This window comes from Centroberyx gerrardi, chromosome 23 (genome assembly GCF_048128805.1).
Source record: "Centroberyx gerrardi isolate f3 chromosome 23, fCenGer3.hap1.cur.20231027, whole genome shotgun sequence".
Taxonomy (NCBI): Eukaryota; Metazoa; Chordata; class Actinopteri; order Beryciformes; family Berycidae; genus Centroberyx; species Centroberyx gerrardi.
In genome coordinates, this window is record NC_136019.1 from 7717400 (window position 1) to 7737261 (window position 19862).

General features: G+C 39.3%; 2 protein-coding genes across 5 annotated transcripts; one reads left to right on the forward strand and one right to left on the reverse strand.

Moving 5' to 3' along the window:
- The first annotated feature begins 514 nt into the window (after positions 1–514).
- On the forward strand, positions 515–7284 carry LOC139926364 (SLAM family member 9). Of its 3 annotated transcripts, none has more exons than XM_071918080.2 (8): positions 515–574; positions 1805–2014; positions 2173–2283; positions 2738–3010; positions 5259–5354; positions 5953–5985; positions 6071–6098; positions 6328–7284. In XM_071918080.2, exons 1-8 carry the CDS (start codon positions 538–540, stop codon positions 6344–6346), a joined length of 807 nt encoding a protein of 268 aa, XP_071774181.1. In that variant the 5' UTR covers positions 515–537; the 3' UTR covers positions 6347–7284. The 3 variants fall into 3 exon arrangements, with proteins under 3 accessions (XP_071774181.1, XP_071774180.1, XP_071774182.1); XM_071918079.2 differs by having other exon boundaries at positions 6382–7284; XM_071918081.2 differs by lacking the exon at positions 6071–6098 and having other exon boundaries at positions 6382–7284.
- Positions 7285–7715: 431 nt separating this feature from the next.
- On the reverse strand, positions 7716–18473 carry LOC139926344 (SLAM family member 6). 2 transcript variants are annotated; one of them, XM_078291827.1, is made up of 7 exons: positions 18370–18473; positions 14744–15058; positions 14106–14384; positions 12294–12401; positions 11990–12051; positions 11692–11772; positions 7716–8192 (listed from the first exon to the last, which is right to left on the reverse strand). In XM_078291827.1, the coding sequence occupies exons 1-7, from the start codon at positions 18446–18448 to the stop codon at positions 8106–8108; spliced, it is 1011 nt and encodes a 336-aa protein (XP_078147953.1). In that variant the 5' UTR covers positions 18449–18473; the 3' UTR covers positions 7716–8105. The 2 variants fall into 2 exon arrangements, with proteins under 2 accessions (XP_078147953.1, XP_071774149.2); XM_071918048.2 differs by having other exon boundaries at positions 12294–12407.
- Positions 18474–19862: the final 1389 nt, after the last annotated feature.

Genomic DNA, 19862 nt, shown 5'->3' on the forward strand with positions numbered 1-19862 from the left:
TGGTTTTGTCGCCTTGAGAGGTGTCAAGCACAAAACTCTTTTTCTTTGTTAAGAGAAAAAACTTTTTAAATTCTCTCAAAATTATACCAGGACTACAGTATATACCTTATACCAACTTGGGATCATATTCCACCAAAGTAAAGAAAAATATATTCTACTAATATATTCTAATAATACAAAACAGCATTTTTCCTGTATTCAAAATGAATCAACCATACAGTATGTCTTGATTGTTAGATTAAAACAGAGGGGAAAAAATTATCAGAATGACAACAATATCATTTGTAATATTTGCGCTGAGAATACATTGGAAAACTATTTTTTAAACCTATTTTTGACCATCAAGGGTGCCACTACTTCTCTAGGGTATTGATTGATCAATAAGCTAAAAAAAAACAGACCCTCATTTAAATATTCCTAGTATAAATTCGTCATGACTATACAAAATGTTCACAAACCACACAGACTTGTGACGACACGGTCGAATAAAGGAAGTCACCAGCTTAAGCTGTCACAGAGTGTTGTCTCCCAGTTACGATGAGACTTCCAACTCTTCTCATTCTGATCCTCCAAGGTATGTTGATATTTTCTTCTGTTAAAATTAGCATCAAAACAACAACAGCTAAGAGGCCAGAGTGCCAAGACTCTTACAAAATTGTTCAGTGACATTGGCAAGAGCAAAATGAAAAGGCTGAATAATTTCTACATGGCAGAAGTACTCAAGACACGGAGACAGGGCTCTGGTGGTATAAAAATAGCAAAACAGAAAGAAAAATGTATATAATAATAATAATAATAATAAGTGACTTATTATAATGTATATAATATGTCAATTCAATTATAGTGATATTATTCATGTTTGCTTACAATATAAATTTTCCAAAGGAAGAGTAGTGTAGCATGTTGACTATTAATTGACTTATTATCTCTTGACGCTGACAAACCAAAAGTAGTGCAGGAAGCAGAGGAGGAAAGCATGTGATGAGCAACACGGCGATCATCCCTCCATGAGCAGGGGCATTTTGAAGCCCGTTATTATCGTATCTGGGGACAAACCTGTGAGTCATCCTCAAAACGAAACGTGAAACGTGATCTTGTGGATTTGAATAATCTGAAACTGAAAATAAATGGTTTAAAATCTATGAGTACAGGGGATGGTGAATTTTCCCCACTGGTGTATTTTTCCCACTTGGCCTTGTATCATGTGCCAGAAATAAACAAGACTAGGTCAAATCCTAGTATATGGCTGGACCGTGTCCCGGCCGACCAATGGTGTAACTTCATCACTCAGTCAGTCAGTGAGTGACAGACATTCACGTTTATAGGGCTGGCCCCGCTGTTGCGGTCCAGCCAAAAATGGCCATTACCTCATCATCTCTGATTAAGAGGCATATTAAAGAGGTCTGTCAATGAAAGCACTGTGGCTCAAATAATTCACAATGAATTTCCAAAAGCTGTGGTTGAGAGGCAATAAGAAGATAAGACACTAAACAAAAGATAGATCCTTTGAACCTTTGATAATGACTTTATTTTGACATTGACAAATTATGATTATTATGATTATTGTCTATCAACATAATGGGGATAAACCATCGCCCTTCTCTTAGATCTCACTAAAAATGAGCATTTAACAACCATTTCTAAAAATATCTTCCCAAGGGAGCATTTCAATTTAGGTTGACCCCCCCCCCCCCAAGCCAAGGGATCATGGCTATTTCCCTCCATTGCAGTAAGTGCTAGTGGTTTTACAGTTTATTTTTTCGCAGACTCTGGCAGTAAATACTGAGTTTTGTTGTGTTTACAGTGGCAGTAGCTGACTCCTTCAGGAAAGTCTTTGGCTACCTTGGAGAGTCTGTTACGTTGCTCTCAGGAGCCGACCCATTATGGAATATCTCCGCAATTGAGTGGTCAATACTACCCAACAACACTTGGATTGCAACCTATCGCAATGGGAAGAAAAATGTCGACCGCTTCTGGCGGTACAAGGGGAGGCTCAGTCTCAACACCTCTTCAGGTAACAGAAAAATCTGTTGCTTAGTTTTTCACTGTCAAGGTCAATTTTGTATTTCACCATGTGTGACAAAGTTATTTCATCAACCTCTACAAAGAAAACAAAACATGAAGCTGATTTATTTTATTTTTTTCTTGACAATTTCTTTATTTTTTTATCAGGTGACTTGATGATCAGTAATTTGACCAAAGAAGATGCCATGGAATACACTGTGGACCTCAAAAACACAGAGAAAAAGGACAACCGCAACAAGATCATGCTCACAGTCAGAAGTAAGGGTCACTAGATTTATAAAACTGACACAAATTAGGGTAAGCCTTTCTCCGCATGTAAAATGTACTAATGGACAAAGAATACTTGAAATTAATATTGTCTATATACTATATGTTCACATTTAAGTTAAGATAATAAGGGCCATCTTTACTTAACGTCAGTTTCTGCGTCCACACTTTTGCAGCAATCAAAAAAACAAAATTGGCAGAAAAAAATGTCAGACTGAGTTCATTTTCAGATTTGCTTATTTTTGATTATTTTATGAATGCAGAATAAAACAAACATGCACAGCACAGATGTTTTCACACACAGACCTTCCTCACCAAGTTCAGAATGTTAATATTTTGTTAATGAACGGTGGCGAGGCCCGGCTGTTTCGAGTCAGCCGGTGCTCGGAAATTAACTGTGGGAACTTTTGAACATCTTCTCATCCGTATCTATTAAACTGTACAGAACACCTCCAGAAACCCAACGTCCATACGCTCCTCAGCGTGTCGAAGGAAGGAAGCTGTCTGATGGTCCTGCAGTGTTCCTCTCCAGACAAGGGCGTTGACTTCTCCTGGGAGATTCATCCTTCCAATAGTACTCTCTTTCAGTTTAGCAATCCCAAAAACCAAACCTCAACTTTATGCACATCCTTCAGCCACAACAGCGAGGTCAAGTTCACCTGCACCGCCAGCAAGAATGTACAGAATGCCTCAAGTGTTAAGACAGCCAGGTGCTATGGTAAGGTCTCAACAGACTAGAGCTGCAACGATTAATCGATTAATCGATTAATCGATTAGTTGTCAACTATTAAATTAATCGCCAACTATTTTGATAATCGATTAATCGCTTTGAGTACTTTTTTAAGAAAAATAAGTCAAAATTCTCCGATTCCAGCTTCTTAAATGTGAATATTTTTTGGTTTCTTTACTCCTCTATGACAGTAAACTGAATATCTTTGGGTTGTGGACAAAACAAGACATTTGAGGATGTCATTTTGGGCTTTGGGAAACAGTGATCGACATTTTTCACCATTTTCTGACATTTTATAGACCAAACAACTAATCGATTAATCGAGAAATAATCGACAGATTAATCGACAATGAAAATAATCGTTAGTTGCAGCCCTACAACAGACGTACATGACAAGATGGGACAGCATAGAATGATATACTGTATAATATAATATGATACAATATAATATGCTATGATACAATACACTATGATATGATGATATATGATATGATACAATATAATATGATACGGTATAGTACGATATTGTGTCAGTACAATGCACTATGATATGATATGATATATATATGATGATGAAGTCCTAAAAGATCACCTGCCTCAATGACTTCAGACCAGTTGCCCTAACGCGCATCATTCTGTCATACTTGAAATTCGGCACTTTCTGCATTAATATGGGTCCATCAGTGGGATGGACCCATATCAATTTGCCTATCAAGCCAACCGGTCTGTTGAGGATGCAGTCAGCATAGCACTCCACCATGCCCTGCAACATCTGGAATCACCAGACACCTACACACGCATCCTGTTCATAGACTTTAGTTCCGCCTTTAACTCCATCAACCCACTCAAACTCTTTACCATACTCTTGGACATGAACATTGACCCGGCCATATGCCACTGGATCCGGAGCTTCCTGTGGAGCAGGCCACAGGGGGTGAAGGTTAATAACCTAACCTCACACTCTCTCCCCCTGGCTCTTCTCACTTTACACCACCCACTTTACATCCATGGACAATTCTGTGAAAATAATAAAATATGCAGACGACACAACCATTGTAGGCCTCATCTCTAACGATGATGAAACTCAGTACCGCATTGAGGTGGACCGAGCTGTCACTTGGTGCGCAAACAATGACCTCCTGCTTAATACAGCCAAAACCCAGGAACTCATTATCGACTTCCGACGCATGCCGAATCCCAAAATACCCGTACACATAAACGGAAACCCCATCACCACCACTGACTCTTTTAAATTCCTCGGAACATACATTAGCAATAACCTGAAGTGGAAAACTAACACTGAACACATCACTGCAAAAGCTCAACAACGACTTTACTTCCTTAGGCAGCTTAAAAAATACCGGATCAAGCATCAACTTCTTGTTCTGTTCTACTCAGCCATCATTGAGTCCATCATCACATCTTCTATTACAGTATGGTACGGCAGCACGGACAGTCAAACACGGAAAAAACTACAGCGGATTGTTAACAAGGCATCCAAAATCATAGGCAGCCCACTCCCCTCAGTTGAATCTCTACATACTCACCGGATTATAAAGCGAGCAAAGAAGATAATCTCCAACGCCTCACATCCTGCTCATCACCTCTTTCAGCTCCTTCCCTCAGGGAGGCGCTACAGGTCATTGTCCACTACGACTAAACACTTCATAAACAATACGATACGATGTGATACGATGCGATACGATGCGATACGATGCGATACGATGCGATACGATGCGATACGATACGATACGATACGATACGATACGATACGATGCGATGCGATGCGATGCGATATGATGCAATATGATATGGTACAGCACTATACAATACAATAGGATACAGTATAATATGATACAGTATGATACAGTTATACACTATAATATGATGATATATGATACAACATGATACATAACAATACACTATGATACAATACAGTACAATACAGTATGGTACAATACCATACCATACAATATGACATGTTAGGACACTATAATTAGTAGGTATATCAAATCTTACTACAACTGTCATGATGTTTCTGCTGGGTTTGTAAACTGTTTTGTGCTGTTAGGGATCTGATGCGGGACAGGTTTCCCAAAATCTTTCTCCCATGGCAGGTTGCAAGGGGAAGAAATCGAACAGATGAACTCTGTGCTAATGTGGTTTACAGAAACTAATTTCAGACTTTTCTTGTCAACTCTGTCTCTCTCGCTCCTCCATGTATTTTATTATCCAGAGGACAAGCCTGTGGAGACGGGAAGATTTGGCCACGGGGTTATCCTGGGAGTTTTCCTGGGAATTGTATTAGGGACAATATTATACTTTTCAAGAGGTGAGAAAAAAACCTGACCACTGTAGGGAAATTCTCTTGTTTGCTTGCTTCCCATTCCACAGGAAGGTCAGAGGTCAGGGTCAGCATCCCTGGAGCTGGTGGGGATTCAGCGTCTTGCTCAAAGACACTTCAGGGTGGATGCTTGCCGACACAAGGAATTGAACCTGTGTTTTCCAATTGAAGGGCGGCCTTCCTGCTTGCTCTGCCACCCTGCTGCCTGCTTAAAGTTTAAAACCTCTTTGCACCCTGACTTTCCTCTTAATTTCTAAAAATCTAGATGTCTTGTGCATCACTATTTTATACATATTTCCCTTTAATTCAGCATGAAATATTTGGTCCTTGGGATCTGGACTAGAATTTCAAATTAAGTTCTGTGGGTTTGAACAAAGCTTGGCTGCGAAATATGTGTTTGTAATGATGGTCACACCAGTGGGTCGAAGGATGGGAGAGGTTTAAAGCTTTAAGCCAAACTTATCTTTATCGGTTGAATATGTCACTTGTTTGATTGTCTTGCCTGTGTGCTTGTGGTTATAGGCTATGTTGTGATACTAAAGCAATGGATACTATGTACGTTGACCCCCATTTCTTGTCATTACAGGTCAAATCAAAGCTGCTTTGAAAAACCTTAAAGGTATGTAAGTTATAGACATGTTCGTATTACAACAATATGGTAACATAAACATATTTGTACATATTTATTTTCCCCTATTTTACAGAAAAACTTACCAACCTATGTACCTCATGGTAAGTCTCTCTCTTTCTCTGTTCAAAGATGCTTAATCAACATGACTGTCAAAAGATTAACAATATTGGCAAAGTGGTTTACAATACATAGTCATGTGTAACAATCTGTGACAACACAGACAATATCACAATATAGACAAATGCTTAGGCAACTAATTCAGCAATTAATCTCTCTTTCTCTCTGTTTCTCTCTCCCTCCCTGCCTCTCAATCTTTAAACCATAATATAGCCCAGAAATGGTTTGTTAATCAAAATAAAGTACATTTGTGTTTACTTTACACAGCATGTTAGTGGGAAGATTTTGAAGATTTCAACAAGCCAAGACGCCACAATGGCTACGCTGCACAAAAATGTCAACAAAGACTAATAAGGAGTACCATTTTTGCTGTTTTTCACCAGACAACAGAATATATTTCTTCGTAAAATAGAAAGGGAGAACACAGGAAAGAAAGAGATGATTGTACTTGTGAGATAATGTATATTGCACCATGTAATTTATCTGTGATGCAGACTATCACATTTGCTCTTTTGTTTTTCATAAAAAAAGATAAAAGTTCCATGGAGACTGGTGAACCAAACTGACTTAATGTTATCAGTGTTATAGTCAGTGTGTCTGTAGTGAGTCTATGCTCTGAGAATATATATGTATATGTATATGTATATGTATATATATGTATAAATAACAGGTCTGCAGTCTGTGAGCTTTGTTTGATTTTCACTGAAAATACAGTGGGCCTATATCTTCTGTGCTTTCTTTTTACAGTAGCTCACAACAGTAGGAAACCAAACTTAGGCTCCTGATTTGAAGGCTATATGACATGAAACATTATTTGTGAAGGTTCAGTTTAAATCATCTGTATTCACTTGTATTAATAGTGTCTGTGTGGTTTCCCACTATTATAAAACAGTGTAATTTGCATATAACAGAATGGCCATTGAGTTGTTAAATCTTAGTGACAGTGGTCCAGTGCTTGATGAGGAGGACGGTACATCTGCTAACGGGGGGTTAGGTTAGTATACTGGTGCCATATTATCCTCTTCATTTCAGTGATAATTAGATTGATAGGTGGGTACTCCAACAGCAACAACTCATACATGGTTATTTGCTCCAATATAGGCTACTCCTTGTTAGCTGCCATCAACAGGCTAAACAAGTGGTGGAAACTAAAATATCCTGTTCAAGTCACTGGCTCAAGTTTGTTTCTTTGCTGACATTTGACTCATGTAGAATTGTAGAATAAGTATAATTGTGCTGTTTGAAAAATAATATCAAAGCAAAAAGTTATGACATTTAAAATGTCAAATGTAGTGGAGAAAAGTTAGTGAGCTACTCTGTTGATGTTATTAGCTATCCAGCTAGCTAGCAAAGCTAGCAAACTAGGTAGATACTGAAGCTGGATGGATGGCCTTTGGGTAATATTAGCTTAGCCACTATCATGGGTAAATTGGATAATTAATGCTACAGTAAGTTAATTTTACTTTCACAAACTTGTACAGATTCAATGGGGTATGATGCAGATATGGAAAGGTTACACAATTTCTACTCCGTAATGGATGTAATTTGAAATGTAGCAAAGCATAATACTTCAGTTCATTTATTACCAAAAATGAAAGTACACAAAAAAGCTACTCAATTACTGTAAGAAAGGTAAATGTAATTCATTACTTGTACCCTTGAACCAAAACAACACAGTTAATTTGAGACATCTAAAATACAATACATCTTTAGGGAATCTTTGAGGCATGGCATTCACAAATAATTTCAATACATAAATAGCAAATATCTGTATGCCAACAAGAACATATGCCAAAGAGAATGACACACATTACAACAAGAATATATATTTATTTTTTTAACAAGACATGAACTTTTTAAAATATTGATCTGCATATTTACAATATTTACAACACTGGTAGCTAAATGCAGCACATGGCACAGGCCTTCCAAGTGTGATGGCATTCTTTGTCGTTTAGCATGAGAAAACCAAACAACTCAAGCTACTTGTGCTATGAGCCCTGGTAGACATCTTGGTATAGAGAGGTGGGGATCTCCGTCAGGCGGTTGAGCTGGATCTGGTCATACACAGTGTGGGGCTGGATGTATGGAAAACAGGAGGTACAACAACGTCAATCTCACAAACATAAGGGTCGCTACATTTTAAAAAACGCAATACATGCAGTTTTGAAAAAAAAAGCTACAACCTTAAGATCAACATTCGATATCTCTAAACCATAGAGAATCTCATCCGTAAAACTGTCACTTTATCAAACGAGTTTAAGTTACTTATTGTGATTTAAAAATGACCATATTTCTATCTTGTGCTTTCATTCATTTTGTTAGATAAGGTGTCAATTACTTAAAATGATGGATATATCATTTTCTGAGAAAAGGTTTTCACCATCATTACTCTGGGAAACCCAGAGTGAAATTATATCATATAACATTACATTGACAAAGGCAAAAAAATACGAACATGAACAACTTATCCACTCAATACAGGAAATAGATCAACAGCATGCTGACTGCTCCTCACCCAAACTTTACAAGAAAAGGTTAGATCTCCAGACAAAATATAATTTGTTATCAATGGACAAGAGTGAACGGCTTTTATTTAAGTCGCGTGTAGTTTTTTATGAGCATGGGGATAAAGCTGGTCGCCTCCTAGCGCACCAACTCAAACATAAAGCCGCCACACAACAAATCCCACAAATACGAATGCCAAACGGTGAACTCACTGTTAACCCACTTGAAATTAATGAAACTTTTAGAATATTTTATTCCAATTTATATACTTCAGAAGCTCCCACCGAAACCACTGACATGTACGATTCCTTCAACAGTTTAGAAACTCCCACCATTAGCCAGATACACAGAGCAGAGACAGAGCTTCCATTGCAGCACCAAGAAATTGTAATGTAATCATGGCAATGCAAAGTGGCAAGACCCCTGGACCAGATGGTTACCCAATAGAATTTTACAAAAAAAATTCCACCAAATTGATCCCACTTTTACTAGATATGTTTAACGACTCTCTGGCCCAGAGGATCTTGCCACATTCCCTAACTGAGGCATCGATTACCTTGTTATTGAAGCCAGGAAAAGATAAAACAGAATGTGGTTCATTCCGGCCCATCTCTCTCTTAAACTGTGATGTTAAAATTTTGGCTAAAGCGCTCCGCCCTCCGCCTAGAAACTGTTATGCATGATGTGATCTCATGTGATCAAACAGGGTTCATTAAGGGACGTCATTCATTTACCAATGTGCGTCGGCTTCTAAATGTTCTCTGTACTCAAGCATCCAGCCAGGTACCTGAGGTAGTTATCTCGTTGGATGCAGAGAAAGCTTTCGACAGAGTGGGGCTACTTATTTTGGGGTTTGGAAAAAATTGGCTTTGGACCTAGTTTCATAGCCTGGATCAAACTCTTATATTCCTCACCGAAGGCATCAGTAGTAACAAATAGGAAGCGCTCAGACTCTTCTGTCAAGAGGGACCCGCCAGGTTAGCCCGCTTCTATTTGCCCTGGCAATAGAACCTCTCTCTATTATTCTTAAATGTACAACATCTATACATGGTATTCTGAGAGGGAAGACGGAATATAAGTTATTATTGTATGCCGATGATTTATTATTATTTGTTTTGGACCCGCTGGCGAGTATTCCACCTATTGTTGAATCCCTACAAAAAATTGGCACACTCTCTGGATATAAACTAAATTTTAATAGAAGTGAATGCTTCCCCATTAATGTCCTGGCCCTTGCAATATCAGAAAATGATCTACCATTCCGTATGTCCCGATCCGGCTTCAAATATTTGGGGATCAGTGTAACACGGAACTTTTCCAGTCTCTTCCAGGAAAACTTCGCTCCCCTGGTTGATAAGCTAAAGTGTGACTTTCAAAGATGGAACGCTATTAATATATCCCTAGCAGGTAGAATCAACTGTATTAAAATGAATGTTCTTCCCAGGTTCCTTTACTTATTCCAGTCCCTCCCAATTTTCCTTCCTAAGTCATTTTTTAAATCTGTTGATAAGGTCATAATGTCATTTATATGGGGCGGCAAAAACCCCAGAGTACGCAAAGAACTTCTCCAGAGACACAAATCCAAGGGTGGTCTGGCTCTCCCAAATCTGTGTTTTTATTATTGGGCAGCAAATGCCCAAAAAGTTGTGTACTGGGTCCAGTCCCCAAATATGGATTGGTGTCAAACAGAGGCTAGTTCTTGTGTATTAACATCCCTCAAAGCTCTAGTCACCTCTAGCCTTCCTCTAACCTCTAACCCTGTCGTTATTAATACCCTCAAGATATGGGCCCAGTTTCGACAGCACTTTGGAATCAAAGAATTTTCTAACTTAGGACCTATATGTAATAACCATGTCTTTGCTCCAGCCAGACTGGATATGACCTTCTCCACATGGAATAGTCAAGGCCTTTCTACGTTCCAAGACCTGTATATTGATGGAGTCTTTGTAAAATTCACATTCAATTCATTTCATACAAAGCCACACCCCCAACTTCCCAAATATACCTTCAGCAAATGGAATTGATGCTATTCTTAAGACTCCTGCTAGCTTGAAAAGCCTTATATCTAGAATATTTGACTGTATTGCTTCCATGACCAGTACCGCACTTGATAAAATTAAAACAGACTGGGAAGACGAACTGGGAGAAGAAAATTCAGACGATGTCTGGGATTGTGCCTTGGAAAGAGTCAATGTAAGTAGTTCTTGTGCAAGACTGGGGATAATTCAATTTAAAGTTTTGCACCGTGTCCACCTGTCTAGAGCTAGGCTAGCCCAAATCTACCCTAACGTTGACGCAAAATGCATTAGGTGCAATTCTTCTCCTGCCAACCTTACACACACTTTTTGGTCATGCCCAGCTCTGATCGATTATTGGTCTATGGTGTTCAAAAACAACAAAACTTTGAGAAATTGAATTTTTGGGTCAACTAACTGTAATAATTGTAACTGTATGATTGATGTTTGTACCCTTACCACAATCTTCAAATTAAAAAAAAAAAGGAAATGCAAAAAGTTTTCATTTCAAATATTTGTATAGTCTTTCTCCTGATTGAAAACATGTCAATGGTAGGCTATATCCGTTTTAAAGAAAATCCAAGAGTTTCCGTCATAAATGCAAAATATCTGTATTCAGAAAAAAAAAAGTAGAATTTCAATAATAGTTTTCAAAAATCCAGACTAAAAAGGACTAGTAACTAAAATGTTACTTTGAGTTTTCTGTTATAAGCAGTCATTCCCTGAGTGTAGGTGTCACTTTTATCCAGTGGTGGATATTTCATTTTGGAATAAAACTCTTCAGTTATTATGTTCACAAGAGTTTGGCCTTTAAATAAACGTTGCTATATGCATTTTAAATTTGTTTAAAGATGATCTCAGAAAAGATATATGACACAAAACAGTCACTAAAAATGTTGTGGTGTTGTCATATCTTTTGGATAAGAGGGAGAAATGTGCATTATGGGACACACTTTTTGGCTATTTCATATAATCGTACACTCAAACCTACAGGTACTATAATTCATGTCAATCTCCACCACTTATTTTTGAAGACTTGTCGCTTTGCTCTTACCCCAGTGACTGTGACTGAGTTGACTCTGTCATCGATGGTTTCATAGATTGAGGATGGGTTCATCAAGGTATTCGATCTCACCTGGAATTTTGCACATGCACATGTGCACAGACACACAAACACACACACACACACACACACACACACACACGTGCAATGATAAAAGAAAGAGACAGAGAGAAAGAAAAGTGGATGAAATGTGCATGTTACTCACAAAACACAAAACATTCCTCCAAAATTGATGCAGATAATTAGTGAAAAGAATGTGCGCCCACAGTACATGCATAAGTATACTTACATCTCTCACTGTAACGTTGTCAGAGACATCAGCATATATGGTGTTGCCATGTGAATCAGTGTCTGTTGGTATTGTTTAGTGCAGCATGAGAGACAACTTAGAGATATGGAAGGATCGGCAGTAGTCAAAAGACATGTAGGCTATTAAATCCAATTATAGATCCTCAAGGGAAAAAAACAAGCAATATGTGGTCAAATTGATCATAGTCAATTATCTATGCACATTTATGCACGTTCACAGCCAGCTGCATCATAGATCAGGCAGCACACATTTGCCATTCACTGGTGAAGGGAGAGTTTCCTACCTGCTTGTCTTTGTTTCCAGTGATAAACACCTGCAGCCACAATGGCAACCAGGGCCAAACAACCAATCCCTGATGCTGCAGCCACGTAGATCACAAAATCTACTGACCCTGCAACTGAGACAGTATTACTATTACTATCATGATTAAGTAGTAGCAGCAGTAGTAATTGTAATGGTAGGAGTATGCCACGGTGTGGCGCTGTGGACTGGGGGATTTGAGGTGTGTATGAGACTTGTATTATGAGGATAACAGAGCAACAATACATGGTGTCAGAAGTGCTACACCCATGATGGATAGAGTCTAGCAAGACTGTGATGACCAGTTCGACCACTTTACAGAAGTTTGGTGAATGAAGATGCGTGTCACGAAGTTAAAGACAAGAGGCTAATGCCTGACCGGGCCAGAGTAGCTAACGGGCTACGTCCACTCTGCACAGTCGATATGGAGCATATGTTAGCAATTACGCCACCGGGATCATTTGACTTTGAACCAAGTTCGTGGCCCACTGGGATCAGACGATTCGAACGCTTCAGGACAGCGTCAGGTCTGAATGACAAAGACGGGGAATATCAGGTCAATTCTCTGATTTACACTATGGGAGACAAGGCCGACGACATACTGAGTTCTCTGCCTCTGACGACAGCGCAGCTGAAGAACTATGAGGCTGTTAAAAGGGCTTTTGACGGACACTTTGTTGGAGTACATAATGTCATTTACGAACGGGCAAAGTTTAACAAAAGAGCCCAGGAAGCCGGAGAGAGTGCAGAGCACTTTATTACTGATGTGCACAAAATGGCGGAACGTTGCAACTATGGGGAATTACGTGAGGAAATGATCCGAGATAGGATTGTAGTTGGAATAGGCCCTACATAATGCTACCTTGTCAGAGAGGCTACAGTTAAACCCCAAATTGGATGTAGCCACAGCCATTGCACAAGTGAGGCAACATGAGGAAGTGAAAAAGCAGTAAACTATTTTACGCTCAGCCGATTCCCCTGCCCACATGGATGCGGTGGTGTGTCATAAATCCAAGAAAAATAGCTACAGGCAGAAAACAAATCAACGTTATGTTCAGAATCCACATCAGTCTTCCTCAACCACAGTCAAGCAAGACTCCAAAGCATTCATGGAGTGTGTGCCCGGCAAAGGATGTTGAATGCAGGAAATGCCACAAGAAGGGACATTTTTGCTGTTGTATGCAGGTCAGCTCAAACCCTTAATTCTGTAGAGACAGAGTTAGCTGCAGCATATTTGGGAACAGTGGCAGTGCAGAATCCCCAGATAAGGTCCTCATGGAAAGAAACTCTGACTATAAATGGGGGGTCTCTTTGTTTCAAGATGGACACAGGAGCGTCTGTAACACCGTTACCTGAAACTGAATACATGAAGGACAGGTATGGCCCACTCTCACCCCCTAGCAGAGTTTTTTTAGTCATCATAGTCATCATCATCCTCATTAACATCATCACAACCATCCTCCTCCTTCTCCTTCTCCTCCTCATCATTATCTTTATCATTCTATTCATCCAGCTGTGTGATGCATAATAACTTTATTAAAATACCCTCAGAGAATTGGACTACATTCACATTTACACTCATGAACTGCAATCACTTTACATTCATGGCACCAACAACTAATTTAAAAAAAATGCTATTCCCATGATATGATCATATGTTTTGTATATGCAAAACTGTTAAATCAGATGTAATAGTGAATACTTTGAGATGTGGTGGAGAAAAACTGTTCCTCAGGTTGAAATACTCAAGTCCCTCAAATCTAAATCTGCAGTTCAGTTAAAGCCCTGCACATACCTGGTGGGTCTGGGGACGTGTCGTTGCTGCACTTCACTGTTTTGAATGCAGATTTCACACTGACAGCATTGTAAACTGTGCAGTTGACATCAGTGTCTCCCTCCTGTGGCGTGAGGGAGAAATGCCCCCTGGAGCCCTCGTGGGTCTGGTTCCCCACGGTCCAGTTGTACGACACCCTGCTGTAGCGGGTCACGTTGCACTCCACCAAAACCGTACAGGTGCTGTTCGATGCATGCCAGGTGGAGTTCACCGCCGGGACAGGATCCTCAGTTATGGGCTCTGATAGAGCAGTGGAGGGAGGGAGGGAGGGAGGGAGGGAGAGAGAGAGATGGATGGATGGATGGATTAATAAATGATTAAACCTTTTCTTGATGTCATGGAGAGGAGACTTTTCCCTGGATGATAATAGAAAGCTGTGGAAAACAATTCAATAGGATACCAGCATTTCAGACTGATTCTTAGTTTGGGGAAAAGTAAAAGAACTCTCTGCTTATGAGCCGTGATGTAAACATAATACTTTATTTCCACATTCACTAGGCACACAATATTAATACTGTGTGCCTGTAGATCATGTACCAACTGCTATCATTAAAGGTAAACTCAATACGACAAGGATAAAAAAAACATAAATATCCTACCATGAACTTGCATAGGGATGGTGATCGTGCCCCTTTGTGTGTCATTCACCGCTGAGACAAAACTGAAATTCCCAGAGTCTCGAAGAGTCAGACTTTTTACTGTTAGACTAAAGTTTTTGGTGTTTATGTTTACTCTGCCTTCAAATTGCGAAGCCTTTACTTGTTCACCTGAACTCTGATCCCATTCTACAATTTCTAGCCCTTGATATTTCCATCTTGCCAAGGTGACCGATTCACTTGGTAGGCATGAAGGAAGCTCCACAGTGTCTCCAACTTTTTTATGGACTAAGTCTTTACAAGTGGCAGCCTCCACATCTGAAACACATGAGCAAATATAACAGTTAGTATTATCTTCTTGAAAGGTCATTGTCAAAAGATTAGGGAGAGAGAGAGAGGGAGCGGGAAGGGAAAGGGAAAGTTTCATTGATTTCAAAAAAGCGTTTGATTCCATTTGGCACAAGGGACTGTTCTTCAAACTCCTCCAAACTGGTGTCGGAGGAAAGGTCTACGACATCTTTAAAGGAATCTACAACGAAAACAAATGCTGCCTTAAACTAGACAATAAAAGAACACAATTTTTTAGCCAGAACAGAGGGTTAAGACAAGGATGCAATTTGAGCCCCACACTATTTAACATTTACATCAATGAATTGGCAAGAACTCTGGAATCATCTGCATCGCCAGGACTCACTCTTGGAGACCAAGAAATAAAATGTCTGCTATATGCACTATGCAGATGACCTTGTTATACTGTCACCTACTGAGCAAGGACTACAGCAAAAGCTGTCCTTGCTTGAAAATTACTGCAAGGACTGGGAATTATCAATAAACCCAGACAAAACAAAAGTAATGGTGTTTCAAAAAAAGTCCAGATCTCAGGAAAGTAGATACCATTTCAGTCTTGGAGGGAGAGCCCTCACACACACCACCAACTACACCTACCTCGACTTGACGATCAGTTCATCTGGGCGGTTCGAGACAGCCATATAGACACTGACAGAAAAGGCACGCAGGACTTTTTACGCCGTTAGAAAAACTCTTTACAAATTCAACCCCCCAATTAGAATCTGGTTGAAACTTTTTGATTCCGTTATTCAACCAATTATTTTATACGGCAGTGAAATTTGGGGGCTACTGCATAATTTAGACTAAAAAAACTTAGGACAAAAGCCTCCCCGAAATTCTCCACCTTGAATTCACTAAAAACATCCTAGGAGTTCACAGAAATGTCCCAAACTTAGCCTGCAGAGCAGAACTAGGAAAATTCCCCCTCCTACTGCCAATAGAAAAGAGCCTGTAAATTCTGGAGTCACTTGTCACAAAGTGACCCAGACTGTTACCACCATAAAGCCTTCATCTGTAAACACCAGAACCCAGAGAGAGACCCGCTAGAACGACTAGCTCAGAAACACCAGCTAAATTCAGCTGTCCAACCCCCAGCCACAAAATTCAAAGAAACTGACATCTCCAACCAACATGTATATGATGAGTATTGGCGAAACGAAACTAAAGCAAACAACAAATTACAATGTTATGAAACTCTTAATAGAGATATTGAATTGGCAAAATATCTTATAAATATAAAACAATTTAAAAAAAAAGGAAAACATTAAAAATGTATAGACTAAATGGCCACAGTCTTGCTATCGAGGTAAGGCGCCACAGAAAAAAACATGGCTAGCAACGCAAGAGAGGCAACACTGTAGCTCAGGAGACATAGAAGACGAACAGCATTTCTTGCTCTGGTGCTCCAAACACCAAGACATTAGAAATAAATATTTGCCTAAATTTGCGGAAAAAAATACAAAGATTCTGGGAGAAAGCATGCAGACAGTCCAAACAGCTGCAGACTTTGTCCTCGCCTGTCTTCAGTCCAGAGACAGCGGCTCCTCCAGGACACACAGCCAGTAAACCCTGAACCTGATTTGTTACATTTTCATCTCTTTACTATTTATATCTTATCACTTTATGCTCTGCTATCGTTGATTATTATTTGAATTATATTTTGACCATTATTTTACTAAATCTTTGCATGTTACATTTATGTTATTGTTTCTACACAAACACTGTATTTACACATCAAACTACTGACGCTCACTATGTGGTGAAGGGTTTGAATTTGAATTTGAATTTGAATTTGAGAGAGAGAGAGAGAGAGAGAGATAGAGAGAGAGAGAGACAACACAACATAATATAACATAACATAAAACATAACAATGTAAAACGTATTGTAGGACAGTGGCTCTCAACGTGGGGTCCAGGGACCACCAGGGGTCTTTGAGGGAGTTCCAGTGGGTCCCCAGCAAACTGATGAATTGTTAAACTTCAGCATTATTTCATTCACAAGAAGTTAACACAATTAGAGAATGTAGAAGAATGACTGTTTTGATCATAGTTTCACTGTTATCTCTCTACCTACAATACAGACAGTCATGGAATACTGGACAAAATCATATCTAACAATAAAAATATTCTCAGATTTGGGTCCGAGAGACAAAATCTCATCAAATGGGGGTCCGTGGCCCTAATGTGGACTAAATTAGGGGTCCTTGATGTGAAAAAGGTTGAGAATAACTGTCGTAGGGTAGCATAGCATAGCATAACATAACATAACATAACATAACATAACACAACACAGCACATCATAACATAACACATAACATAACAGCATGACGTAAAATAACATAGCATGTGCTCACTGGACAAATAACCAGAGCTTTATTCTATTCTATTCTATTCTATTCTATGTGTGATAGTGACTGAGTCTGGCTGAAACTGAGCATGTTCAGAACAGGTCCACACCCCCTTCACAGTGCACATACTATCACTATATTTAGAGTAGCCATAAAACAGAAGTTGAAAGATTTATCATGTTTTGTCAGAAGTACAGTCAATTGTAAAGATATACCAACATCTAAAACACACCCAGAATATGACTTCAACAAGCAGTCCTGCGAAACCAGTAGAAGCAAACAGAAAGGATGTTCTATCCCTGTCTTGCATCGAGTTATTTAAAGATTTCTTGCTGAGCAGATGGAGGAAATTTGCTGACGCACAGTCTATACTCACACTTAAAAGACCAAGTATGTCCTCAAATAAAAAACTGACTGATACAATAGAATGGTTTGTCTGTTAATAAAAATCCAAAAGTTCAAAAAAGGGAGGAGGGCAAGTCGTCAATAAATACAAGGCACCCTAAGCCTGTGAAATGCAAGAAAAACAAATCATTTTTAAATGTTGAAATGCTGATTCCTTGAATTAACTTTTTGGATTCATGAATCCCCCATTCTCCAATGAGAATCAATTCGCTATAACGTTCAAGCCAAGGCAGTATATCTCCTCTATGCTGTTTACAAAAAATCCAAATATGTCATCTGACATAGCAAACAGACTGAACTACAATTAGCTTCCATGTAATTTCAAACACACAGCAAATACTTCCAAGGAAGTTACTGTTTTTCCCCAAATGGTAGGCAAACATTCTGTAAATAAACACACCAGCATGAGCAACATAGTTTGCCAATACTTTTCTAATCACATGTCTGAGTGTATCTGTATCCGGCACACAAAGATCCTTAAAGATTATAAAACTGTGTAAACTGAATGGGGGTTACAGGGGAACATACCATGGAAGTAGACCACAAGCAGCAGCACAGCACTGTGTTTGAAGAAGCAGGGCAGGCGAAGCAGGCGACCACCAGCCATCTCTGTGAAGGGAGGAACAACTTCTGTTTCCTCTTCTGCTCTATCTGACACTGCTAACTGACAACTTTACAGAAAAAAAAGAGAGGAGGTGGAGAGTGGGGGGACTTTCTGCCAGCGACTAGCAGAACTTGGACCGCAAACATGAACGGGGCTGGCCTTAAATAGCTACTGTGGTAAGAAATAGAAGACTTAGGGAAGAGAAATAAAAAGAAGAGTATGAAAGATGGCGGAAGAGTAAAAAGAGAAGAAATACAGTTACAAGCAGCCATTCCAGGGGTCCAGACATTGAAGTCCTTCTGGACAAATGACATCATATGTGCTTTGGCCAAATCACAGCCAGCACTGGTGCATGACATTGTGTCATGTTTCTTCAGCTCCACCCTGGATTCAATTTCACAACCTTTGGTGCCAATGGCCAGTCATGAATTCACTGAGCCAGCTGAGCAGTGGCTGGACTAGTGGTTGTTTCACACTTTGACCAAGAGTGGATGCTGTTAAAAGCAGCCACAGGGGACATAATTGTGACTTTCTTTCCCTGAGGGCAGATTCAGTTTTAAAGATAAAATTCAGATAATTGGCATGCATTATCTGGACAATATGGAAATGCTTGTATTTACTGAGATTGACTACTCCATAAGGAGAAGCTGATGTTTAAAGATGCTTTGTTTTCCCTTGGCTATAGTTGTTTATATGAGGGCAACATACAAAAATGTAATTTTTGAGCTGAAATTCCGAAATTGGACATATTTCATTTACAATGACTGGAGAATTTTGTGATTTACTTTCATGAAGCTTGGTCATATATTATGCGACAGTTTACAGTGGCTGTGTCTAGTAGCCTACCATTTACAGTCAAACATTGTCATGCGCTGTGGGCTCAAATTAAAAAAAAATTCAAAAACCCTGTAGAATGAAGAAGAAGAAGAAGAAGAAGAAGAAGAAGAAGAAGAAGAATAGGAAAAACATGCAATAACAATAAATATGACATCTCTGTATTGGTCTCATCATATGCTTTGTCTTTGTCTTTTATAACTAATGTATGACAGAAAATACATGCGTCTTAAACAGTCAAAATGCTAAGCAGCTACCTCCAGCTAACATAAGGCAAGTCGCAGGGTGTGACGTCATGAAACCTTTTCTCACGCCGTCAACACAGGGACAGGTTTGCTAGCAAAATGTCCGAATACCAAACTTCAGTGCCACCTGCTGAAAGAGTTAAACATATCGAAAAGTTGAACATCATAGGCATGGAGTCTTATCCTTCACTCATTGCCAAGCTCTTGTTGACTAAATGACCCTTTACTGATAGGTATATCCTTCTCACTTTATTTCAAGCTGGCGCCCTTTAAAAAAAAAGAGAGGAGGCAGAGAGTGGGGGGACTTTCTGTCAGAACTTGGACCACAAACATGAAAG